The 27,551-nt window shown below is 41.1% G+C and overlaps 1 protein-coding gene across 1 annotated transcript in view; it reads left to right on the plus strand.

Moving 5' to 3' along the window:
* Nucleotides 1–26,585, plus strand: part of LOC142992595 (voltage-dependent T-type calcium channel subunit alpha-1H-like) — a 49,101-nt gene extending 22,516 nt beyond the window's left edge. The window contains exons 12-36 of the mRNA XM_076143081.1: nucleotides 1,369–1,554; nucleotides 2,313–2,430; nucleotides 2,766–2,921; nucleotides 3,136–3,223; nucleotides 3,840–4,123; nucleotides 4,234–4,629; nucleotides 6,311–6,414; nucleotides 6,591–6,714; nucleotides 7,926–7,994; nucleotides 8,150–8,334; nucleotides 8,430–8,556; nucleotides 9,031–9,156; nucleotides 10,197–10,286; nucleotides 10,766–10,958; nucleotides 12,518–12,669; nucleotides 12,849–12,958; nucleotides 13,278–13,411; nucleotides 13,608–13,678; nucleotides 13,806–13,884; nucleotides 17,319–17,440; nucleotides 17,641–17,799; nucleotides 18,464–18,598; nucleotides 19,330–19,492; nucleotides 20,492–20,655; nucleotides 21,166–26,585. Coding sequence (XP_075999196.1) covers nucleotides 1,369–1,554; nucleotides 2,313–2,430; nucleotides 2,766–2,921; nucleotides 3,136–3,223; nucleotides 3,840–4,123; nucleotides 4,234–4,629; nucleotides 6,311–6,414; nucleotides 6,591–6,714; nucleotides 7,926–7,994; nucleotides 8,150–8,334; nucleotides 8,430–8,556; nucleotides 9,031–9,156; nucleotides 10,197–10,286; nucleotides 10,766–10,958; nucleotides 12,518–12,669; nucleotides 12,849–12,958; nucleotides 13,278–13,411; nucleotides 13,608–13,678; nucleotides 13,806–13,884; nucleotides 17,319–17,440; nucleotides 17,641–17,799; nucleotides 18,464–18,598; nucleotides 19,330–19,492; nucleotides 20,492–20,655; nucleotides 21,166–22,563 — 4,933 coding nt within the window. The 3' untranslated portion in view covers nucleotides 22,564–26,585. The remainder of the gene's footprint in view (nucleotides 1–1,368; nucleotides 1,555–2,312; nucleotides 2,431–2,765; nucleotides 2,922–3,135; nucleotides 3,224–3,839; nucleotides 4,124–4,233; nucleotides 4,630–6,310; nucleotides 6,415–6,590; nucleotides 6,715–7,925; nucleotides 7,995–8,149; nucleotides 8,335–8,429; nucleotides 8,557–9,030; nucleotides 9,157–10,196; nucleotides 10,287–10,765; nucleotides 10,959–12,517; nucleotides 12,670–12,848; nucleotides 12,959–13,277; nucleotides 13,412–13,607; nucleotides 13,679–13,805; nucleotides 13,885–17,318; nucleotides 17,441–17,640; nucleotides 17,800–18,463; nucleotides 18,599–19,329; nucleotides 19,493–20,491; nucleotides 20,656–21,165) is intronic.
* Nucleotides 26,586–27,551: the final 966 nt, after the last annotated feature.

Genomic DNA, 27,551 nt, shown 5'->3' on the forward strand with positions numbered 1-27,551 from the left:
GTGGACTATGTTGTCGAAAGGTTTTGTGCTATTGGAGCTATCTATATGTAAATTCCTTCCTACATGGATTAGCCCTGTTGTCCACCAGCATTAGCTGGTGGACAACAAGATTAGCCTCTACGTCAGGAGCTCTGCCTCCTTGTAATAACACACCATAATACCAGTTCAGTCTTCAAAACTTTCCACTGATGAATATTGCATGGCCATGTAAAAATACTCAAAAAGGAAAAACAACACAACATTCTATTTTTTAATAAATTAGCCCCAATTTTTCAAAACGTTTTCACAATTGGACAGGCAATGAATGGAAAGTTGACACAAAATGCCCACGTGATGTAATTAATGATGATGTATCACTGGTTGAAGAAATACATAGTTAATTAATCAAAGATACAAGACAATGAACATAAATGATGCTGTACCTCTCCAAGATTCAGCATGCCCAGTGTGTGCCCCATGTCCCTTCCTCTGCTCCAGCCTGTCAGTCATCAGGACTGGAGTGTCATGTTTACTGCATCTGTCTGCACAACCGCTGTGATTGACACAATCCTGATGGATCATGCAAAAATGGCTGTGGTTGCTGCCTCAGCAGATTCTGGAGTCTGGAAGGGGTGGATGTGTGCTGTCTGGCTGCCATTACCTTTAACTGAGCTCACATCAAGAGGTGATTTTTACAAAAACAAGCTGAAATTAACAACTTAAATCTAAACTGCTTTTACTGGAAGGAATGTACAATTTTTGCAAGTCCCCTACTTGTTTGACCAACCATCATTATAACTAAAAGGGAAAGCCAATACAATAAACCCAACACATTTGTCATGCTGAATGATTATCCCATGAGTGGTGTGATGAGACTGATAAATAGCATAAATATAGGGAAGTACAGCATGTATATTTTACATTGTCTTAATTATGTTGACAATTATGTTGTAATTATGTTATATCTAATCTTAAAATAAAGACAAATACAGATGAAAAAACATCTGAAGGCTGAAATCAGCCATTTAGGTTTTCCCGAGAACTTATAAAAACCTCTTTCAGCCTGATTGCATCTAGACTATCCTTTGGTTACAGGAGAAATCTGGACAGTTAGTAGTTTTTCACCTTAATTTTAAATATAATTTAGGAATTAGTTCAATTAGATATAACATTAAATATGCAGGGAAGGAAGCAAACTATGTGATATCCATGATAAATGTGAGACTTTAATAAAAGGCCAAATCAGCACCATATAATCCGTAACATCAATATACAGTGTATTCAATAAATGCTGACACTTGTCACTGAAAGAATGGACCAAGAAACCATGAAGTTGTGCAATGTATTCATAAATGTATCAACACAGGTTTGGTTATATTTTGTTGTCAGTGTGTGGGAGATCATTGGCCAGTCGGATGGCGGACTGTCAGTTCTTCGTACCTTTCGTTTGCTGCGGGTTCTGAAGCTGGTTCGATTTCTCCCTGCTCTAAGGAGACAACTGGTTGTGCTAATGAAGACCATGGACAATGTAGCCACATTCTGCATGCTACTGATGCTTTTCATCTTCACCTTTAGGTACGTACAGACAGGCGCACACACCAACACACACTCACTATACTAACCCAACCGCTCCGTTCTTGGGCCTCTTTTCTTTTGCAGTTTTAGCTTACCCCTAGGACAGCCCTAGGAAATAATAATAAAAACCAGGATGATCAAAAAGATATCGAATGAGTCAAAAATGTAGCTAATCCTTGTTGGGAACTGTCAGTCACTCAAAACACTGACCCCATGTTTCTTTTAAAGCCTCAATACACCTACATACAATGTCTATAAATTCTTATTTCTTTCAGTCACATAGTAACTGAATACTTAATATTTCCAGGCTCCATCCACAATTTGAAACTTCAACACCTTGCTTAACCACATAAGAAATGCTCATCTCCTCAATCTGTCTTGGAAACACACTTATTCATTGCTGTATTTATCTACATTGCTGTGTTTATTCTGGTTTCTCGCTGTTTTAGCGGTCACATTTAGCGGTCCCATTATGTCCTTTGAGTTGACCACCCTGTGTTATTTACTCAACGACTTCATGTAAATGTCAATGTTGATGGTCGAAATTGTACCTCTTAGTTTTATTTTCTGGGATGTATGTTTTGTTACAAAAAGTGCAATATAAGTAAAATCCATTATTATTGTTGTTATTATTATTCTTAATAATAATAATAATAATAATAATAATAATAATAATAATATTTGTGTGCTTGTTTGTGGTTGTTGTTGGTGTTACTGTGCTACCGAGTATGACTCATATATTGTCCTATGCTCCTCAGTATCCTTGGTATGCACCTCTTTGGTTGTAAATTCAGCCTTAGCACTGAAAATGGAGACACCATCCCAGACAGGAAGAACTTTGACTCTCTTCTCTGGGCCATCGTGACAGTGTTCCAGGTTTGTGTGTTGTTCAATGTGTTTCTTTTTCAGCTCTTGTCCACAGCTTCACTCTTGCCCTCAATTATTTCCCCATCAGACATTGATTGCCAACTATAATACTACCATATATACTATAATACACTAAAGTGATGTAAAATTAATGAATAAAACATTTTGTTTGCTTGCTTAAGGTCACCTATGAAAGAGTAATAATACTCCTATATTGCTCATTTCTCTACCTGCCTCTTCATCTCTTTTCAACTCTTTTCCATGCATTTTGCCTTCATTTAATTTCTATGGATCCTCACTCTCCATTTCTGCCTAAAGCTCTTCCTGTAATACTGTCTGTGCAGATTCTGACCCAGGAGGACTGGAATGTTGTACTCTATAATGGTATGGCCTCCACCTCTCCAATGGCTGCGCTCTACTTTGTTGCTCTCATGACCTTTGGCAACTATGTGCTCTTCAATTTACTTGTAGCCATCTTGGTTGAGGGCTTCCAGGCTGAGGTGAGGGCAGCTGTCTCAATTTTTATACTTGATATGACCCCATACAACAATGTTTGTATTGAATATGCCCCTTGGAGTTACTGATGAAGATGGGGACTGAATTTTTATTTTGAGGCGTAAACATGGATGGTAAACCAAAGAAAATAATTAATGGAGAGAAAATTTGTTTTTTGTCTGTTTGTGTGTCTGCATGTGGGGCACATGTGAATTTTAGGGTGATGCTAATAGATCAGAGTCGGATGATGAAAAGAAATCAGACAACTCTGAAGAAGATGAGAAGGTGGAACAGCTCAGAGACACTGGTAAGTTATACAACAGATAGTATGAGTATTTTTTCAGCCTCATACTGTTGTATCGCTGGTTGAATGTTGTGTGTGTGTGTTTTGTGCCTAAATAAGCAATATTATGTAACTTCCTGTAATTTAGATGCAAACTTCATTCACAAATTCAAATGTTCCAGCTGCTTTTGTCCTCGCAGAGGTGGAAATAACACCATGTTACCCCTCCAACTCAAGATTACTCTCTCACGCGTCTTAAACCTTTTGCAATTTAGCCCTGTGCTTTTGATCGAATTTATGGTAAATACGACTCTTGTCATTCCTTGTTGAGCCTAAGACTTTCTTAGATGCATGATACAGAGGCAAATAATCAAAACAGCTTGATCAGGAGACTTTTGAGTGCAGTTAAGCCGTTTACGAGCCAACCATGGTTAGGGCTCCATTTACATTAAGGCCCCTTAACTTTTCAAATAGTGCCATGGTAGTGTCATGCATGGCTTCCAAAGATAGCAATTATTCCTTCATGTCTGTATTGCGACAGTCATGGGGCAACTTAATAGTCTCTAATTGCTTGAAACTAGGTGTTACTTATGCAGATAAATAAATGATGATGTTAATTGTGACAATTCTCCTCTTAAAGAGCTAAAGATGTACTCACTGATGATGACAGCCAATGGTCATGTAAACCCTCATGGTACACTGGCTGCTCCCATCATTATGCGGACAGCAGCCACACCTATGCCCACCCCAAAGGGCTCTCTGGGAACTGAGTCCATCCTGGGGGAGGAGCTTATCTTCGGAGAGGGAGTGCCTCGATATGGCGAGCTGGGACTAGGGTTTCCAGAGGCAGGAATTGGTCATGGTGAGTCTCGACGTGGAAGCTCTGCCTCCATGGACCCTCTGACCTTTGACCAACGTTCTCCGGTAAGTGATCCATCCATTCTCAAACCAACAAGCTCTGTGGTTGATGGTGTGGTGATAACTGAATTCAGCTGGTATTTTTGTACCCTTTTATATCCTATATCTTCTTCCAGGGCCACTCAAGTCCTGGATGGCGCTCCCCTACCCTTGCTCGTGGCTCTGGAAGCTCGTGGGGGAGTCGGCGCTCAAGTTGGAACAGCCTGGGGAGAGCACAGAGCCTCAAAAGGCGAGACACTAGCGGAGAGAGGGAGAGCCTACTTTCTGGAGAGGGAGGAGATAACGCAGATGGTGTGGAGGACAATGAGGAGTCAGGAAATACAGTTGGAGTAAGAGGAGGCGGAATCAGCAGGCTACAGGCGGGGACTTTAGAGTTCCTGCAGGCGTCTACTGTCTGCCCTTCCATAATTGCAGAGTATGGTGACTGTAACGGGCGGACCGTGACCTATGAACCCAATATGAACTCTGACCCCAAAGAAGACTCTACACCTGATGATGACTTGGAGGAAGATGTAAGTCAGAAAAGGCCTGCTTTTAAATTATAATTGGGCAAATCCATTGAGAGGCATTTGAGAAGTGTTTTTTTTCCAAGCATAATATAGTCACTTACCTCAATATCAAAGTAAAGGTAGCTATGTTAACATGGAAACAGTGAAGTCAGTCAGAGATTTGTTACATTAGCTGTTTACACAAGTAGTTAATTTATAATCCAATTTACATGAAGGCTACTCGAGCACATCAATGGTCGATTAGTCTAAACAGAATTGGACTGGACAATCTGACTCAGAGTGGACAGTCTGACTGTTCACTCTGTGGATGGTGGATGGTTGGTGGATGGTTGGAACATTTCCCACAAGGTGTTCTCATTGTTGTTGCTCTCTTATGTATCTCTTTTTCTGTGTATGTACAGTATGTTTTTCTCTGTCTCGCTCTCTGATATGGTTTTGTGTGTTTATGTGTGTGTGCACATTGTGCTCCCACTGCGAGGCTCTAAGGGAGGCTAATTGCCATGCTGTAATTGATTGTCTCAGGCAGTAATTGTTTTCTCAGTGGGTACAGTGTCTACAGTCAGGTTGGGTTTCCATTTGTGTGCATGTGTTTGTGGGTGAAGGGCGTGTTACCCTGGTGGTTCAAGATGACCTTTGTCACTACTGTGTCGACGGCATTATTGGCACCAAATTAAGTTTAGAAAGCTGTGGAATCCACTTTAAAGAAGCCTACAAAGCTAGTGCGCGCGTGCGTGTGTGTGTATGTGTGTGTCAGTGATTGCTGATGGGACCGCAGGGATATCTGAGCAGCAGGTCCATTCAATCTGAGGCAACAGTCTACACACACTTTTTATATCTATATCTATATCCACATTGAAGAGAGAGAGAGACATAAATACTTTCACAAGTTAGATAAATAATGGATACAAGAAATTGCATTATCACCGTAGATACTGCAGCATACTGCCCATCATTGCTGACAGGGAACAGCATTTGACAATAGTTATTTTGCCTTTTTCTCAGAGAGTCCAGATAGTTGAAGACCTCACACTTCCAGTTTAGAAAAGTCCACCCAGGTAGGCCGTGGCCCTCTACTTGGTGGGTAGTTGTTATTGCTGTTAGGCTCATAAAAGCAAAACACTGCTTCTTCATCCAGTTACTTCCGACTTTCTAAGTCTAGCCTATAGCAGCATAACAAGGGGCTGGTCCATGGCAAGCCTGGTCGGCCCTAACTTTGAGCTTTATCAAAAAAGAACATTTTAAGCCTACTCTTAATTCGTAGAGAGGCCGTCTGTCCCCGGACCGAATCTGGGAGATGGTTCCACATGAGTTGAGCCTGATAACAAAAGGCTCTTCTTCCTCTTCTACTTTTGGAGATATTAGGAACCACAAGTAAGCCTGCATTCTGGGAGTGCAGTTTTCTAGGGGGGTAATATGGTACTATGAGCTCTTTAAGGTAAGATGGAGCCTGACCATTAAGAGCTTTAAAAGTGAGCAGGAGGATTTTAAATATTATTTCAGAAATAGAGGCATTGTGAAATACAGTTTATAATTTCACGAGATTGTTAAAATATCAAGAGAAACGTTTTGTAACTAGAATATAAAACATATGATGTAAATACTCACAGATGTGGAACATTAACTAACTAAACAGCTTCAAGCTGTATACTATTTCTACTGATATTCTGACCTCTGACCCTTGCAGAATTCCTTTTTCTACTGGATCAAGACAGAGCTCAGTAACTTGAAGCCCCGCTGGTGCCGAGAGCATGAAGAGTGGGCACTCTACTTGTTCTCTCCACAGAATCAGTCAGTCACACACACTCACACATGTCAATGTCACACCCTCACACTAAACCTCTCTCTTCTTTGGTTCATATCTTCACTTCTCTTCGCTTTCACAGCTTACTCACTGCTCACTGCTGTTCAATGTTACCCACTACCCACATACATTTTATTGACGTGTGTGTGTTCATGTGTGTTAGATTCCGTGTGTGGTGCCAAAGCGTGATCTCTCACAGGATGTTTGACCACGTAGTTCTGGTTTTCATCTTCCTCAACTGCATCACCATCGCTCTTGAGAGACCTGAAATACAGCCAAACAGCACGGTAAGTACGCCTCATGTACATATAAATATACAGTATACTCAGGAGCATGCACACACACACCTACACAAATTAACTTGGAATTATAGGATGTTGCATAGAATGATGAATACGCACAAACAGATTGTTCAGCCGAATCAGCTGGTGGTAGGCAATAAACTGACCTCTCTGATGGGGACTAGATTTTAAGGCCTGCAATTTTTTTAGGTAATGTTCCAAGATAAAAGGCTATCAAAAGCAGAGACCAATAGCTGTAAGCCAGTCAAAGTTTTCCGTTACAGTTGTCGTTATTGTTCAGCTACTGTACTGTAGTGATGAATTTCAGGGCTTTTCAGATGACTGTGTATTTTTGTCACATGAACCCGGAAAAAATGTCAACATTGGAACTTCGCTGAAATTATGGATTTTCATCAATTTTTTTCGGTGTTCAGCAGGAGACCATAAACTCAGTTGTTGTGGGAAATGGGGTATATATGCTGCTTTGCACCATGGTACATCGCAGGGAATCCCAGGTGCTGTGGTGTAACTGCATAACAAAGCACTGTTACAATGGAGAAGCAATTCACAGTGTAGTTGTCAGGTGTGCCGTGGGAAATTATCCAACGTCACTGAATTAGTCCAAAAAATATATTATTTAGTTACTGCAAATAATTTGCCATGGTTGTGCGTCTGTGCCTGCAATGTAGTGACTGGCGAAATAATGAAATCCTCTTCCATGTGTACTGACTGACCTGCCCAGTAAGTGGCAATAGCGCAGTTATGACCTTGTTAATTTAAGACAATAGAATTAGTGATGCGCGCGAGAGGTGTGGTGATATGACGTTCAGCGATGGATAAATATTTGAAAAGGAAAAATGAAGACTCACAACTGGGCCCTGGACAAAATTCTAACCCAGATCAAGAGAGTAATATGAGTGATGGTCAAAAAATAGCATCACTCATGCTTTGAGCTCAAGCAAATACAGCGAAAGATATCTTTTGTTCGGATTTACTTTCACCGCGGATACTGATGCACCGACTCCGTCCATTAAAAAAAATCCTGCTGATTAGTGGCTTTGTGATACCGATTATCCCGATTTTGTCGAGCCAGTTTCCTCAAACAAGGTCGAGATCAGTTGAGCTTCCTTCGTAGTACAGACCCTGAGAGTGAAACAAGACACTTATTTAATAGATGAGCACATGCAGGCTTAAGATTAATGTTATCTATCCTGTAGGAGCGATTATTCCTGACTGTGTCCAACTATGTCTTCACCGCTATCTTCATGGCTGAGATGACTATCAAGGTAAATGTTATATATTGTTTGTCTGTTTTGACAGGTGGGGTCTATGGACCTGCATTCATATTAACAAATAGTATATACTCAATGATCAATGCAATAAACATGTCTCTCTTTTTCCTTGCTGATTCCATGTTACGTTTTTGTGTTTAAACGTGCAGGTTGTAGCTCTTGGTTTCTGCTTCGGAAACCAGACTTACCTCAAATCCACCTGGAATGTTTTGGACGGTTTGTTGGTGTTTGTGTCTCTTGTGGACGTCTTGTTCTCTTTGGCCTATACTGGTGGAAACAGGATCCTGGGCATCCTCAGAGTCCTACGACTGCTACGCACGCTACGCCCACTCAGGTACGTTGGGAATTTGTGTTTGCATTCTGCCGCTGGTAGTGTGTGGTGGTCCTTGCTGTGATTGTGTGTGAATTTGAACTGTGTGTTTGTTTCAGAGTTATCAGCCGAGCCCCGGGGTTAAAGCTGGTCGTAGAGACTCTGATTACCTCTCTTAGACCCATTGGGAACATTGTCCTCATCTGCTGTGCCTTCTTCATCGTCTTTGGCATCCTGGGGGTGCAGGTGAATCACTCACAGTCACACACACGCTCACACAAAATAATGACAGCTTCACAGAGATCCAATACCACAGGAAATGGCTGTGTCATTAGCCTTTATGTCATAACAAAGCTTCTTGCCCTTTGTAGCTCAAAGTAATTGAGCAGCTGAATGTGGGAGTAGCAAGTCAGGATGACTGGAAATGTCCAATACACAATAAGCATTTGTTCCATAAGTTGTGTGTTTTGAAAGAATGATAAGTAGGCTATAAATTGTGAAAAACGACAATGTGACACATAGGTCACTAGGTCACCTGGGGTCGTTTGGGAAAAATCTGATTAGAAAAGTAACTCTTTTCAAACACTTGATAATTGCATGGTTAATATCTTGAGCACAATAATATAAAAGTAACACCTGCACACCTCTCTTTTTCTTACTCGCCTCTGTCTCCTTTCCCTCCCTCTCACTCACACACACACACACACTCTCTCCCTACAGTTGTTCAAAGGGAAGTTCTACCAATGTGAGGGTCTGGACACCAGAAACGTCACCAACAAGTCTGACTGTCTGCAGGCCAACTATCGTTGGATACGACGAAAGTACAACTTTGACAACTTGGTACAGGTACAGACTAACAGGCTGAATAGGCAGTAGAAAGGTAGACATCTATATTTCACTTGTTACAAAAACAATCAAGAAACTCAAAGCAAATGAACAACAGAGACAATGAAACCAAGAACTGCAACACGACAAAGACAGAGACAAGTATTATCCAGACTAAAAAGAATAACAAGAGTAACACAGAACACAAGGGCAACAAGCAGACTACAAGAAACAGAGTGAACCTAAAAAAAACATGGAAAACAGACGAGAATCGGGATGGGAAGCAGAGAAACATAGAACATAGACAAAAAAATGATTTGAACGGAGTACAAAAACAGAACCAGGACAAACCAAGGAGGGTTGGGAAGACGCAGACTATATAGACACAGCACTGAGGACAATGGGAGCCAGGTGCAGACGATGGCAATAGGGTAGAAATAATCAGACAAACACAATACAGGACACACAAGGGCAGGAAGTAAAGCAGATAACACAAAACAGGAAATAAAACAAAATAGAACAGGAAATGAAAACAAGACAACCAAAACACAGGATCATGACAAAAGTGATTAATTAACCAGCATTGAGAACAATGAGGTTCTAACAACAATCTTCCCATCCTTGGGAAGGATGGGAAGATTGTTGTTAGAACCTTTGTTGACCTCTTCTATACTTCTTGAAGTATACGGTGCCCCAAAATCTGAACACTAATTCACTAGTCTGATCATTAATTACCTTACTGTGCAAGCCAAACAAGGCACAGGCGAGTCCACTCCTCCAGGAAGATCTTCTTGTACTTTTCCTTGAAGGCGAAGTTGAGGGCCTGGGTAGGGGAGTATCTGATGACAATAGCAAGGTTACCTCTCCCAGTAAACCCAGTTTAATGATCACACCGTGGAATATCCCTGATGTGCATTATGTAATGCATTCAGTCGTTCATTCACTCATTGTCCCTGAAAACTTTCCACTTAGTACAGCTGTACCCTTGACTGGCTTTTTACTTTGCCAGGATATGTGTGTGTGTGTGTTGACTAACTGCATGTGTCTCTTTACCCATCCAGGCTCTGATGGCTTTATTTGTGCTGTCCTGCAAGGATGGCTGGGTCAACATCATGTATGATGGGCTGGATGCAGTCGGAGTGGACCAACAGGTAATGGAGCCTTAAAGAACACTGTGATGCTTAAAGGCTGTGATTAAAGGTCTGTTCAAATGTATACCTGAATTAAAGAGCATGACTTCAGGCCTCAGTAGTGGAATTGTCACTTATGTATAACAAAATCATGTTTACAGAGCTTTGGGTGAAGAACACTAACTTATTCTGATTGATTTTACTGATTGGTGACAGTAGATATATACTCCAGGTCAGACTGATGGCAGAATTCCAGGGCAAATTTCAGACATTTGGTTCAATATGTGCTAGATTGGCAGTCAATTTAGATTTTATTTAAGACTTTATTATCTTTATTTCTCTTCTCTTCTCTTCTCTTCTCTTCTCTTCTCTTCTCTTCTCTTCTCTTCTCTTCTCTTCTCTTCTCTTCTCTTCTCTTCTCTTCTCTTCTCTTCTCTTCTCTTCTCTTCTCTTCTCTTCTCTTCTCTTTTTTCTTTTTTTCTCTTCTCTTCTCTTCTCAGCCTGTGAGGAACCACAACCCCTGGATGCTACTCTACTTCATCTCCTTCCTGCTCATCGTCAGCTTCTTTGTCCTCAATATGTTTGTTGGTGTTGTGGTGGAGAACTTCCACAAGTGCCGACAGGACCAGGAAGAGGAAGAGGCACGCTTACGAGAGGAGAAGAGGCAGAAAATGATGGAGAAAAAGCGTAGGAGTAAGGAGAATGAAGGGGCTGGTCGGTAGTCTATTTTTCTGAGCACTGCCTGCTTTCAGAGCCTGATCAAATAAAGAGGGAATGACTGAACAAAGAGAAATATCTAGACATAAAATATCAAAACAGAAACAGCTAGAAAAAGACAATTGAAAGACTGGCGAGCTCATCACAAACAGTGATTCTTCGCTAAAAGAACGCATGAGCTACGCCAGTCTGATGCATGTGTCTGCATGATTATAGCCCTCTACCAAACATTGTTGGAATGTTTGGAAACCAGGCCCTCTCAAATTACAATTTACTAATCAACCTCTCAACTTGCATGTGTCAGATACTCACTTTGAAACAATAGAACAGGCGATTCATTGTGTAAACATTGACTATTTAGATGAGATAGCCTACTAAAGTTGAAAATTAAAATTTACTTAAAGAAAAAAGACAACTTAGCAGCACATTCTGCATGTGACATGGTTAAAAATGAATGTTTTCCCTGGATATGCCTCACAAAATTTTAATGATTTTGATCTGTGGTATGAGAATGCTCCCTCCTCCCCAAAAGCATGCTCTGCCCAGATACTCTGGGCTCTTGACACAGGTGGAAAAAGGACATTTCCTGTAAACATGCTTTGGCTGGCAGACTCAGAAACATAGCAGACACTATGGCTGCTACAACAGAAGTATCAATATCATGAGTAACATATATAATATATTGGTATGATGTCCCTTGTGTTTAGAGAAGAGAACGGTAGAAGATACCAGGGCATGCTGGACGACACTGCAGAATAATTCCACCTTCTGCAATACTGAAAGAGATCCAAAATCATGTGGAACACTGGCACTCACAAGGCTGAATAAACTAAAGCAACATTTCCCCCCCAAAAAAACAGAAGAAACCGCAGTAAAAGTAGTAGTAGTAGCAGTAGCAAAGGAGTAAAAGTTAGCTGACTGGACAAAAATATAGGTATGATGTGATTTTAAAGAAAAAAATCACCTTTGAAATGGGCAATGTATATCAAATTTGGACTTTTTTAAGTAAATCATTTTTGAAATTCCTTTATCTGTTTGTGAATTCAGATTGGCACCCCTTTACCAGATTCTCCCAACTTTCTGGGTAATGCAGGCAAAAACATAAAGGATAATTCATAAAACTAACCCTAACCATAACCCTAACCCTAACCCCAACCCCAACCCCTAACCCATACCCGTTAGTACAGTATTTCCTTAAATAATATTTATCACTCTCTATGCACTGGGAGTTGCGGTAGTGTGTGGACACAGTTCTATAGTCGCTTTCTTAGAATGCAAAGCTCTAAAGCAGAGTTTCCAACATACTAGACTTACGAAGGTAGTTCATGCTGTGCGCCACTTTTTGTAACCTATCTCAGTAGTCTAAAACTGAATCTGTCGACCTCAGCTATTCACACTTACACTCTGTCCATCTGTGTATCTAATTGATTTGCATGATTGTTACATCTTTTTATCCTCTTCTGCCTGCGTATGTCCGTCTCCATCTTTGTCCTTACATATCTTTGTGTGCACCTGCGTGTGTGCGTGCTTTTCAGAGGCCCAGCAGAGACCCTATTATGCGGATTACTCCCCCCTACGTCTCTCCATCCACAAACTGTGTGCCAACCATTACTTGGACCTGTTCATCACCATCATTATCTGCATCAATGTCTGCACCATGAGCATTGAACACTACAATCAGCCACCGGTAATGTGCACATGCACACACAAACACACTCAGCATAGAAACAAAACAAACAATTAAGTTGCATTTAATTTGTGAGGTGATATGAAATGTGTAATGTGTGTGTGTGTGTGTGTGCGTGTGTGTGCGTGTGTGTGCGTGTGCGTGCGTGTGCGTGCGTGTGTGTGTGTGTGTGTGTGAAGTATCTTGACGAGGTTCTGAAGTACTGTAACTACGCGTTTACCTTCATCTTCGTCATCGAGGCTCTGCTGAAGCTTGTCGCTTTTGGTCTTCACAGATTCTTCAAAGACAGGCAAGACTTTGAGATAAATGCTTATGTGATAACACCTGTTCATCATTATATCTTAGGTATTAAGTGTAATCCACACTTTAACCAACAATCCTAAGTGTTTTTTTGAATATTTGTGTTGATTTTTATAACTGACATGCATAATGGAGAGGAAATTAGGGACATGAATTCCATTACTTGGTGGGTCACTGATGAGGCTGGAAACATATTTCTGTATGTTCAGATATGATTTCACTCTTCTTTATATGTATATAATTGTATGTGGGCAAAATTCTATGTGACCTTTGTGTGTGTGTGTGTGTGTGTGTGTGTGTATGCGTAGGTGGAACCAGCTGGACATAGCCATTGTGGCATTGTCTATCATGGGTATCATCCTTGAGGAGCTGAAGATTAGTACAGCATTGCCCGTTAATCCCACCATCATCAGAATTATGAGAGTGCTCAGAATAGCACGAGGTACATATACACACATACACACACACACACACACATACACACACACACACACACACACACACACACACACACACACACACACACACACACACTCACACATCAATGACTTGTCCATACCCACTCACACTGAGGGGAGGTAATTGCAAATACAGACACAGGAACACACAGTTTGTTGTTTCTGCCTCCCACTATGTAGTGCTGAAACTGTTGAAGATGGCCACAGGAATGAGATCTCTGCTGGACACTGTCATGCAGGCGCTACCACAGGTACAGCACAGCTTCATTTTTATTTTTGAATACCTAGAATGAAACTAAACCTTAAGTTTTCAAATACTAGGAGGTATTTGAACTTTGCCTTGTAATGGTCGGTGTGCTAATCACATTTTTCTTCCAGGTGGGGAATCTGGGTTTGCTCTTCATGCTCCTCTTCTTCATCTATGCTGCACTGGGTGTGGAACTCTTTGGCAAACTGGGTCAGTCACTCTACTGGGAAAAAGCACACCCACATATCCAGTCATCAACAGTCATAAAGCTTCATTGCACACACACACGCTAGCCCATGCAGAGGTATGGGATTTAGCTACTTATGCAGCCACAGATAAGTTGAGTCAGACATCAATGATTGTTCTGATGCAATGCAACTGATGTCATTCTACTTCTGAGGGGTTTTGACACGGCAAAGGAGAGATTTACTGCTTATTTTCACCTTTAAACCATAAGACATTGTATGCACTGCCATTGGTGCCTCCTCTGGCTGTAAGTGAGTGAATGGTCCTGCTGTGTGACATTGGCCCAGATTGGCCCAGAAAAGTGGATGGAAATCAATAAAAACACATTATATCTTGCAGAAACTTCAGTCACTCCAACACTTATGCTGCCTCCTTGTGGCTATGTTGTTGTATGCAGTAATACAAAGTCAAAATCTGTGTAATTTCATGAGCACTCCTGCACCAGCTGCACCACCTATGATGGTTTATCATTGCCAAAGGATGAAGGACAAAAGACTCAACGCTTAAGCTGTCAGATGAAGAAATGGCTAGGATTTTAGAACCATTTAAACAGGCTTTAACAAAACCTCCTGCATATGGCCAATCCAAGTATAAAAAGTTCAATTAAAGGGGAAACACTTAACAAACTGTATGAGAGTACCCCGTTTATATTTCCTTATAAGGCTGCTGTGAAGTGAAACATACTTTGTAATGACTGAAAGATCCATACCAAGACACCCTATTCTGAATATGCAGAGCTATCTTGCATATTTGTTACTGAGGTTGAATTCTGATGATCAGTGGTTCTTCTGATGTTGCTGAGGTTGAATTCTGTTGATATTATCCTGAGGACCAGGCTGTGAGGTATTTTGGTGAAATATTTCTATATAACTCGGAATTGTCAGTGACATAATGAGTCCAAGTGAGAAATATCTTCCATATTTCTGCTTTAAAGCTTTTATGACTTAAACACAACAAAAGGGACAACAACGCGATTCCATGTTTGCACAAATTCCTCACTGTTGCCAAGGAAACCCTAACCCAGATTCGTAGCTTGTTTGGCTGTCAAAAATGTTTTTATCTTGCTTTAAGTCTTCTTCCTTAAAGCAGATACTGCATGAATGACAGCTGACCACTGGCTTTCTGGCACCAGAAAACAGAATGTGCCTCTCAGGACTAAGAAACCAATCCATTTGTATCCATACATCCAATGGATTTTCTTCCATTTAAGTTATTCAGTATTTAGAAAAAGCCTTCATGAGAGAAGAAATTTAGGCGATGTCAGAGAATGCACAGCTCCTTAAATGCACCACAGAGCGTAAAAAGACCACAGTATTAAACATTATGTTGGCTGGATTTATAACCTATATTTCTGGGATCGGTTAAATCACCACACACATTCTGGTCTGCTGGCCTATCTTCCTGTGGCTCAGCTCTGTCCACTGGGACATAATGAACTCCTGTAGCCTCCTAGGTGTCCTCTCTCGTCGCTGTGTTTTCCAGTCAGCAGTGGGGGATCGCTTTGGCAGAAGTTTGGCATACACTTTTTTTGTTTATAGTTTGATGTCAAACTAGCTTTTCTACCTCAGAACATTTTTCCAGGTCTGCTGCATTTACTGCAAAGGTGTATTAAAGCATGCCCTCTATTTATTTGGTAATGAAATACCTCCCCTGACACTCGACTTCAGACAGAAGGGGTTGGTCTTTCCAGAAGCGTCTTTTTTCTTTTGTTTGTTGAATGTCATCTTTGTAAGACATTCACCAATCCATTCACCCATCCATTCACCCATCCATTCACCCATCCATTTGCCCATTCTCTGGTACTCAGTATTTCGTTATACATGGTTGCCCATTAAGTTGGAATAAACAGTTATTCCAACCTTATGGGCAACAGTAGAGATAAATATTCACTGTTGTTTATAAATTATATAGACACTGTTGCCCCATAAAGTTGGAATAAAAAATCATTCCAACTTTATGCGCGACGTGTATAATTTCCATTCAATATTTTACATGCCATTTAGTCCGTTTTAATCACACCATGGTGAATTTACCCCTTGGTCGGGTTCATTTAGACAGGTGACTATTCAGCAATTGCACTTTTGGTGCAGACCAAAACAACTTGTGTGAGAGCCCTTGGAAGAAGCGGTCTCAGGCCAGTTCCAAGTGAACAATCCCTTCTGATTGCAGTAAAAAAAAGCAATTCCATAGCCAAATACTGTACAGGAATGAAAACCTTTGTGCGTTTAAAGGGAGCCTGTGACAGTGTCATAAAGTGTGTAACACAAGAGTGTAACACAATATGCAAGCACTTCTATTTTACATCACAGGCATAGGGCAGGAAATCACATTGTGCTTACCAGATATGTCTCCAATTACTATAGCAAGATGGAAGTTTTGTGCTGGTGAGTGGTGTTTAGTTTACTTTAATGATCGCTGCTGGAACAAATTGACTAGGTAGAGAGCAGATGATGCAATTCAGGTTAAATTTCACAAAACAACAAACAACAGTAACAAAGTAAATAAAGCAGACAGAGTTCAAACTGAAAAATTTAATTGCAGGCAAACAAAAGGACTTAATCGAGAGTAATCGAAAACCAGGAGACTGACTAGGGTCAAAACAATATAGGTTATCATAGAAAAGGGTTTGAACACTAGGCAAGTGTTACAATCGATCAATGCAATGCAATCGGGCAAGGGTAAACTGCAAACTTGAGGCTTGAATATAAGGCATTGCATATCCAAGGCAATCCAGTGAGCAACAGCTGTGGAGGCAGAACATGGAGGGCTTGCTGATAGGCTGGGAGTGGGGAACCAGCTGATCACAGACCTGGAATTGTCTGGGGGTAAAACACACCCACTCACATATACACAGAAGAAAGAGGAGAGAGAGAGAGAGAGAGAGAGAGAGGTAAAAGAGCTAGTAAGCAGAGGCATCAGCATCGACAGCAGTGACACAGTATCAGAAAAAATAACAACTGTGACAGATTAGTAGTAAAAAATATATGGTATTCTTTTATGGGACAACATTGAGTTGATAATGATGCGGCAACTCAATGTTGTCCCATAAAAGAATACCATATATGTTTTACTACTAATCTGTCACAGTGAACCTAAGGAAACATTTAGGTAAATGCTTGAATAAAAAAGAATGAGAGCACTCGTTCTTGTCATGTTCATAGGGACAAAGTGTTTAGGAGCTCCTCTGCTTGTGTGATGAGTTCATGTGCACAGTGTGTTGATTTGAAATGATCAATCACCTGCAGGTTTTCTCAATGGGACGCTGACACACAAATACAAACACTCAAGCTCAAATTTGTCAAAATCTGTCATTTTTAGATTTTATTTTCTGTTTACCAACAACCATGACATTTAAGTGTGTGTGAATATATCTGTTTGTTCCTTTGTATGTCAATTAGAGTGTAACGCCAATAACCCATGTGAAGGACTGAGCCGCCATGCTACCTTCGAGAATTTTGGAATGGCCTTCCTCACTCTGTTTCGAATTTCTACTGGAGACAACTGGAATGGAATTATGAAAGTATGACACACACACACACACACAGGTCACATCATAACTACCAAAACATTTTTTTTTTTTGTTGAAAGTGCAGATCAGTAGTAGAGAAAAACAGTAATGGCTTCATGAACTCTTACCTACTTTGTGTCATGTATTTTTGTTGAAACACAATGTGGACTTAATGAATCTTTCTTGCTGAATCTTGCCGTGTGTTTCTCAAGGACACATTACGAGAATGTCATCCAGATGAGCGCCACTGTCTCACCTACCTGCCCTGGGTCTCTCCTATGTACTTTGTCACTTTTGTGCTGATGGCCCAGTTTGTGCTGGTCAATGTGGTGGTGGCTGTACTGATGAAACATCTGGAGGAAAGCAACAAGGTACAGTAACCAGAAATAGATATATACCAATTAACCAACCATAACCATACGCTCTTTGTGAGGAGCAGGAGGTGTAAAGGGTCCAATGTCTAAAGATATTGCTGCAGCAAAAGAGTAAATTAAGTAAGTTGCTGTTGCATCTTGTGGAAAATATAACAGTGTGTTTGTACGCCAGCATACATTACATTACATTACATTACGGTCATTTAGCAGACGCTTTTATCCAAAGCGACTTCCAATAAGTGCGTTCAACATAGGTAGATAGCATACAATATAAAAATATATAGAATATAAAATGGACTAGAAAAGAATAGAATTTTATTGATCATCATGTTGCATGCAATCCACAGCAAATCCCATACAATTGAAATTTAACTTGCACCCCCTCATATCACACACACACAAACACGTGCATTACAGAGGGGGTGCAGGGTTGGATGTGGAAGTTTAAGTGTTGAGCAATTAGCCTGTAAGAGGCCGTACTTCTCAGTACTTCTGCACTGGCTGTCATTGTCACATTTCTTAAATTTTGTGTTGTATTTAATAACAATGATGATGAATAAATAATAATAATACATTAATTAAGTTTAATGAATACTGCAAATGAGGATAAGAGGCTGGTTGCTGGACTGAACAGTTAAGTGAAAGATTGCTTCTTTGGCAGGAGGCGAAAGAGGATGCAGAGATGGACGCAGAGATAGCCCTGGAAATGGAAAGGCACCGCAGAAGGAGTACCACCTCCAACAACAGCTCCCTGGGAGGGACTTATGTTGGACCCTGTCCACACTCACCTGGACAGGTATGGAGGAAGTTGCTCCAAAAATAAGTGAATTTTCAGGTCCTTTTCTTTTTTTATTGTGTTATTTTACAAGAAATCACTGTGATGTTCAGTTATGTATGTTAATGTTTAATGTTTGATTAAGATTATTGGGGGTTACTCAGAGTGGCAGTATGTAAGAATGAAAGTTGCAGTGTTTGGTGCAATTTGTGCTACAAATTTGTGGAGGTGTTGTGATAAAAGCCCCCAGGTCGGGCCAGGAAAGTTCTGGAGCTCTCCCAACACTTATTGTAAATAAAAAACACCAAAAATAGGAGTCAAAGGAGTCGGAAGAAACAGGTAGAATCAGGTGTAGTTCTGGTTTATTGCCCACAATGTGTACAGCAATCAATCTGGTCTCAGGACATCTTCTTTTGTACACTCAAGTGGTTCCAAATGGTCCACTCTTGTGCAGTGAGTGTCACCATTAAGTGGTGGCACTGCAGTTGCATGACTCATCTTGCTTGCTTGTCCTCATCTTGCACTAACAAACCCGGCAACAAACCCGGCAAACATGGAGCGGACCTTCAGTGATCATGTCATCATAGCTTTCTTGTCAACAGGAGACACCATCAAATGCTTGAGCTACAGGGGTTATTTTTCTTCTCTTCAGTCCATACAAAATGCATAATTCTTCCTGGAAATAATCTGTTTCAATCCCTAAATTAAAATATAGACTTTTAAAGCCATGTTGTCTCTGTCTTTCCCTGGAGGAGGAAGAGGTGCAATTCAGTCACCAAGACCTGCTGTCCCCAAGGAAGATGTCCGTATCCAGGATGCACTCTCTGCCCAATGACAGCTACATGTTCCGACCAGTACAGCCCGCCAGTGCCCCCAACCCTTTGGAGGAGATGGACCTCAGTCCCCAGCACTCAGGTATTTATGTGTTAAGCATTTAAAATATTTTAGCTCAGATCATAATCTTTGTATGAATAAATGTCGTTGCTTTGTGTTCCTGTTTTATCTGTGTGTCACAGTCACAGACCCACACCACTTCACGAAGAATATTGAAATGCTTATCACTGGAACAGCCCCATTTATTAATGTCCTTTGACAGTTTACATTTTGGACACTTTGTGACGGAATTGTACGAAGAAATTCGTCTTGTGACAATTAGATTAGAAATAGGGTTGTCTTCAATTGCTGAGAAGATCCCACATTTCAGGAAATGAATTCAAACTTAAAAGATGTTTGAGAGAAACACTTAAATCAACTACTTTTCCTTTAATATTCCATTATGCTGTGAAAAGACAAGTTTCTGAGGGTGCATCATGTGTACTTTGTGGGGGCAGAGGTCATCAGGTGCTTGAATTGTATCACTTTGATGATCACTCTGATCGCTCTGCAACTCAAAGCCTAGTGGTCAAGTTGTGTGTATTGTGTGGGCCTGCATTGTGTGTGACGTCAGCATCAACATTGCATTTTTTGAACAAGCAATTTTCACATCTGAAAGGTCCTTATTATGTTGTTGATATGTTTGTTGTGTTGGTGTGTTGGTATGTTGGTATGTTGGTATGTTGCGCTGCTGCGTAACTGCTAGTGCTGGATCACAGCAGTCCCCGTAGACACTGGTGGTGCTGACTTAGTGTAGACTTGCTCTACAGAGCAATGGGTCAATAGCAATTGGCAATTTGGATCTTTAAACAGTCCAAAACCTCTGAGCACTGACAAGCATTGTTTGAGGTTTCACTACTGTCATTTTGTAACTTTAAAATGATAAATTGTGCATCATCCAAAAGTAAAAGGGTGTTGTAAATATTGAGTTTGTGTGTTTGCGCACTATTATGATCATTTGTGCCTGTCTGTCCCACAAGAATGCATATTTGGATTGTGTGTGCAGACACAATGACATGTATTTCCAATATGTTTCCTCAGGCTCTGTGACATCAGTCCACTCCCAGCCGTGTGAGAGTCGTGCTCTGTTGCAGGTGCCAGGTCTATCCCCCGTTCACCATCGGACACCTCCCTCCCTCACCGTGACCCGCATCACCCCACCTACACCGATACCTAGGCCCTCCCCACGGGCCCTACACAGACAGGTGAGACATCTTGTTCACACACACAAACACCCACAATTACAAATGTGGAAATATACTGTATAGTAGTTGGTTCAGATCCTATCAATCACTGGACCAGTGCTAAAAGTATCATGCACTTAAATGGGACAAATTTGCCTCAATTAAAGGTCAGTATTTTGGGGATTTGCCTGTCTATTTATGTAAATGACAGGACTGATAACTTTCTGGGTTAGGGTTAGGGTTAGACAACAGAGAACTATTGGAGAAAAAAATATTTTTGAAGAAGGAATACACAGACTCATTTATATTGTTTATTAATACCACAATGCAAAAAAAAATCATTGATTTAGTAGTAGCACTTGTGATAGACTGACTGTGTGTTTGGCACATTTTAAAATGTCCTTGTAATCCCCCATTTTGATAAAAAAAAATCTTTCCCTGTAACTTATCCTTTAACTCCTAAACCCCGGTGAAGGGGAACCTACCACATGATACAAAACCTATATGTTTGTGTGTCCGTGTGTTTTCCAGGTGGCAGTTAAAGTTGATTCTGTGGATCCCCAGGGTTGTGAGCAACAGGAAAAATCTGACCCACTCCATTTACCTCCCCCCTCCCCATCTTCCCGAGTCCCTCATCTTCCTCCTTCCCCTTTAGCACTCCAGCTGCCACCATCTGCCCCCTCTGCCTTCCCTCTCCCTCCTCCTCCATCTTCCCCTTCTAAACTCCCTCACACTCCACCTTCTGCGTGTCCTCTTCCTGTCCCACCACCTTCCCCCTCTTTACTCCCACCACCTCCCTCCCCACGTCTCCGTCCTTACCCGCCCAGCATTCGGAGGCCGAGGCCCTCATCTGCTGCCGCCCTGCATGACCCGGCAGATGAAGAGGTTTATCGCATCACCGTTTCAGCTCGCCAGTGGTGTGAAAATCAGGAGGGAGGAGGGCAGGAGAGCAGAGTGAAGGCCTCCAGAAGCCACTCCCTCTCCCCTTATAGTTCTCCACAGTCTCTCAACTCCTCCTCCACCTGCTCTGCTCCTCCTCCTCCTCCTCCTCCACCGCTACCACCTTCTTCCACTAGGAGCACGCTAAGTCTGCTCGGGGAAGAGTTCAAGGACTTTAGGAAGGGCGTGAGTGTCGACAACCAGGGTGTCCTGGACAAGCCGTCGTCATTGTCCCCCAATTATCCTGATGACCAACGGCGCCACTCGATCGAGGTCTGCCTCCCTCAGCCTGGGGACAATGAGCAAATCAAAGAAGAGGTGCAGTGGTGGGAAAAGGGTGTCCGGGCGTTCCCTGTGAGGGTCCAGTCAGTTGGTGGTTGCCACCGAAAGAAGAAGATGAGTCCTCCCTGTATATCCATCCATCCACCCCCAGAGAGAGAACACCCACACATGACCTCACCTCCAGAACTGGCTGACTGCAACATGCTACTGAGACGCAGGACACCATCCTATGACCTGAGCCCACACGCACGATCAAACACACACACACCAGACATCACGGCAGACACACACATGCGCACACAAACACAATCCCCAAGTTGTACACCTCTCACACCTATCCACTTGCCAGTCCATTCACCATCTCCTATACTGACATCCCCTCTCGTATTTGCTCCATCACAGACGTACACTCCGCTGTGTGGGTCCATGCCCACACAAACACCCATACCTATGCAGCCGCAAATCCTCATCAGCTCAAACATCTTCATCCAGCCTCACGAGCCTTCCCAACAGGCAACCTCTGTCTCCCCTGTTGCAAGGCACATCAACCTTCCCCAGTTCACCTTTGACCAACCAGACTCCAGATACGTGGGTGGCCTGTCAGCTGGCCTATCAGACGCCGAGACCACCTCTTGCTCTTCCCCTTTTGACAGCAGACTGGAAAGTGGGGCTGGATTCAGTGCTAAGAATCGGAGGACTGCCCAGTGAAAATTGAGCATTGCCTTTCATGCTTAATTGGTAGTAAAGTCCTTTCGAGCCCTGATGCGTTGAGGTGTGTTGAATTACCTCAGCAAAGATTTGCTGGGGAGAAGAGGAGTTTAACAGAGATATACTGGGAGAATTTTGTTATGATGAATCATAATAAATGTTTAAAAGAGACATTTGTTACTCTTTTCCAAAAGACAGAAGTGTAGTCCCACCCTAGATTATCAGTGGGTCCATTTTACAAACTCCTACACTCACTGAACATGGTGTGTTGGAGACTTATTTTAATATCATACCAGGACTAAAGCCACCTCCATAGCCAAAGTATTTTTGACTCTCTGTCCCAAACCCCGTGAGCCATCAGGAAGCAGCGTCTGGCTGTCAACCTCTGACCCTTACAGGAAGTGGTTCGTGAAATGCGACTATGGGGGAAATTGTGGGATATGCAACTTCAGGTTTTCTACAGAGGCTCTGCTTGCCCCTCGTCTGCTCCTCGATCACATTGATCAGAGCAGAAGTGTATGCGGATGCGGATGTGTGTTTGTTGGTGTGTGTGTGTGTGTGTGTTTTCTTGAGTGTGAGGATTGACAGACCTCTTTGTCATGGAAGTCAGCCATGTTATTCTTATGCCTGTAAAGACAGAGAGGGGGGACTGGGTACAGCTGTGGTGTACTGTATGTTTGTCTGTTTATCTCCATGCAGTGTAAATAACAAAAATATTGTATTTGGTGAGATTAAAAAAACCTCTATCCATGTGCACATATTTTTATAGAGACCTAAAATGTTTTTGCACACAAAGTCAAACTGCAAGTTGCTTGTTTGTTGTCCTCTTGTGAATGTTTCTTTTAAATACTGAAATAGCAGCGAAGGCGATCCACCCTACTCGGAACAGGCAAGCCGAGGATGAAGAGTGGGTTTTTATTTTTCTATTCTGGAAAAGACAACAAGGAGTGTGATTTGTGTCTGTAGCTTTGTCTCAGATTTTTATTTTTATAACACTCTTAAGAAGTAGGCTCAGTGGTGTCAGTTGATTCACTTTTAGATATTTTCCCACGCTGAAGTCTGCAGTTGGCAAAGGTTTGAAGTTTGCCAACTATTACCAAACATGTGTGCTGCCTGTCCTGAATAATAAGAACAGTGGAATTACAAGGTCATTTAAAGTCATTTACCAGACTTGTAGTTCATGTGCTGAGTACACACGATTAGGTTATTCCTGTTATGGCCTGTTTAGTTATGTCATATGACTGACATGTTGGCAGGTAATGGTAACAGTTAGGGTAGTAGCGTCTGTCACAGATTGATGTATACATGTCGAATTAGAAAATATTAGGGGAATAATTGTAAACTGAGCATACAAATTCTTATTCAGACGCTGTATTTTTCCTCCTTACGTCTACTGCTGGGCTCCATACAAACTGACAGCTGCTCTAACCAGAGTAACAGTTAACAATAACTGAGACAATGACGTTATAAAGTTGAACAAAGCAGAAACACAAACAAGCCATAAATGCAATAACATAGTCCACAGGCCATTGCAATATGTTATAACCTTTGCACAACATCCATTTGATTTGCTGTGAGTAATCAAAGGTTTAGTTGCACTGAGCCCTTTCTGGTTCAATAGATATATCAATCACCTTGAAGCTGGTTCAGACCTAGTTTGAATCCACGAGTAAATCTCTCCAGTGTATTTGTAACTGACACAAACTGGACTGAACCACGTCGGTGTGAAAACAGTTTAGATAGTAGAACAAGAATTGATCCATTACGCGTCTGGCTATGGAAAATGACATTAACAAAAAACTGAGTCATCTATCACTGAGCCCTTTTTAGAGTTGTTTTCACGCTGTTCCAGTGTTGACACCACTTAGCGTTTCTGAACATTTAAAGACAACCAAACAAACTTGCTGAATATGTGTAGCCAGAGTGCAATAATAATCAGTACTTGTGGATATATAGTAACATCCACCCTACATAAAACAACCACTGTTATGTTCGTACATACTGTAGAACTACTATGTGATATAAACCCATTTTTCTGTGATTATTCAAAATGTTTCTACTGTAGTGTTCATATGACGAGAGGTGTGTGGTTGCAGTGGAGCAGGTGAGGCCGGCAGCAGTGATGGGAACTGTGTTTCTGAAAGCTCTGGCCCACCTGCTGATGGTTTTATTGAAAACAGAAGAGTGACATGCTTAATAGTGATGCACCAATTTCCATTTCCTCTCATAGACCCCCTAATTACATTTACTATTTAACATCCTCCACAACTTCAATTTAGTCACATCAACACATTACACACATGTAATCATATTTGTTTTAAAATTCCAATTACATTACATGATCCATGCACCTGACTAAATGGAAACGACAACCTCCAGTGACTATTAGTGCCCATTTTGGCAAATTACATTTTGTGCACAACCTGCTTTACATAAGAAGCAAGTTAGTTGACTGGCACGATGCTCATTTATCTGACTGAAGACCAAAGTGTGAAGATGCTGAACTATAACAATCTTTGACTGTAACAAAACTCTTTGCAACTAACCTACCCTCACCTAAACCTGAGTTTGTCTGTTTCTGAGCTATTCTTATCTGCTGAGTATGTATGAACAAGGAAGCAAGGAAGAGCAGGAATACAGTGTGCACACTGTACTGTACAAACTATTCCCCTAAATTCCATACATTTCAATAGTTTTGTTTTCTGCATCTATCATACTATACAGGGGGGCCCCCTGTTTCAGGGTACACAATTTTCGTGTTAGTTTTTCAGGACAACGACCGAAACTGGCATCAAAATGTCTGCCTGCAGTATCATGTATCATGTAAAGGAAAGGGAGAAGTTATTCAGTTTTCTTCAACATACTATAGCTTTTCCTTTCACAAGCAGCATGCATAACCTCAAGGGTAATACACATATATAAAATATAAAGATATATAATCATATCTAATGTTATTTATTGCCAGAGAGACATTGAGGTAAATGCCATTGACTTGTTCATTCCACAGTGGTGCCTCCTGACGGGGTTTCATTATTCAGCAATGTAAAGCTGTTGTAAGTTCAGATGTAAGTGATAAATTAAGTGGATACGGCTCTGCATCTTGTCAAAACAGAATGATAAGCTGTACCAAAATGAATTCACAAAGCGTTCTATTGTGACTTCACAGCTAATTCACATGCAGAATCATATTTGAGGTGGCATCCTCTTAAGCCTTCTCTTAATTAATCATTTGTATTATTATATATGCTTGGTCATACTGCTACGTCCTGTATCATGTGTCCTCTTTCAGCACAAAATGTCATTAACGAGCTTTGGAGTCTCAATATAGCTTGTCTCACTGTTATTTAACTGACAGCCACAGTCAACAGCACATTGCCATATTTATGAATACAGTTTAAAGGACTGACAATATAATTGTTCTTACAATTCACAGATCTTTGGATCTTAGTACTTAAAATTCCGTTTTTGAGGAAATAGTTTTGATTATTGCATGTACTGATTAAGCAGAATCTTTTGGGAAATAATCATCTGGATATTTTAGAGATTTTGATATTTGCATTTTCAGATGTTTCCATTTCTAGCAGACTACCTAATTGCACTGGGCTCTAATTAATTGGTGTCTGTGAAAATACTGATTAAATTAACTTGTTCTTTGTTGTCCAATGCAATACTAGGTAGTGGTTTACTGTATGAGGCCGGAGCTCCTCTTACACAGTTTTATAGACAGAATTAAATGGAAACATAGTTGGCTATCTTTTGTCAAGAACCAACATTATTTATTGTTCAGGTGAGCATTTTTTCACACTGACTTTTCCTCCTGGTACTCTAAACATGATAGAATTGTCTGATTATGATAGATTACTAACTAATAAATAACTAACTGATGTATATTTTATGTAAGAGTAGCATTAGCCCTGATGCTGTGCAACAGCTGCATCAGGACAGTGATGACTGAATGATTTGATGACACTGAGCTGATCATGGAACGTGACCTTGATGAATCAGAAGCCTTGTGTGTTATTTTATTTTATTTTTTAATAACCCTTCAGTGATTGGCCCAGCCACTCCTTCGCCAAAACCCCAAGCCTTATAAGGAGGGGAGGAGGAGTGGTCTGTCAGAGGAGCGCCAGCTTGCCTGCAATAATAAGCCCTCCTTTATTCCCCATAAAAGAGAGACATGGGAGGGTACAGGGGAATTGTTTCAAGGCTCAACACGCAGTAAGACTTTCTACATTGTATTGTTTCTGATTATTGTGCGGTGACCAAACATTGTCCTGAAAGAAATTCCCTGTCAATTAAATACAACTTTTCAAAATTCCTGACATGTCTGTTGGTTCTTGGTTTCATGATATCTATCTATCTATCTATCTATCTATCTATCTATCTATCTATCTATCTATCTATCTATCTATTTATCGGTCTGTCTGTCTGTCTGTCTGTCTCTCTGTCCAAATGGAAACAAGATTTTTTTTTTTTTTTAAAGTATGTTGATGAGCACAGAAACTCATGGAAGCACAGTCAGACTGTTTTCACTGTGTTAGTGCATGTATTGAAGTTAAGCTTCTATTTTTAATAATGGTCCTGTAATTATGTCATATATTATGTCAGATGTCTTTTATTTGTGATCTATTTCACATCTTGTCATCTCAGCTTATCATTTTTCCTAACAGTTTTTATGTGCCATGGATGCTGGTCCATTTGTGGTGTAAAATATTTCAATAAAAGACAAATACCATAGAAAGCCGCGAACAAGGGTTATTAAGCTATTTAAAGATGAAACAAAGCCCTGTACTTGGTAGGGCACGGCCGTGGACAGCTGTGAAAGGGAGAACTAGCAACAAACCTCCCAACAACCAAGTCTGCAACTAGCGAACAGATTTACTCCACAACTGCAGGACCCTGGATCGCCATCTGATGACCCGGATAACTTCTCATCCTCACACACATCCATCTTCCACTGCTTCTGTATGTCTGAAGAAGAGCACAAC

This window comes from Genypterus blacodes, unplaced genomic scaffold (assembly GCF_046128005.1).
Source record: "Genypterus blacodes isolate CSIRO-AG114 ecotype Tasmania unplaced genomic scaffold, CSIRO-AGI_Gbla_v1 ptg000022l_1, whole genome shotgun sequence".
Classification (NCBI taxonomy): domain Eukaryota; kingdom Metazoa; phylum Chordata; class Actinopteri; order Ophidiiformes; family Ophidiidae; genus Genypterus; species Genypterus blacodes.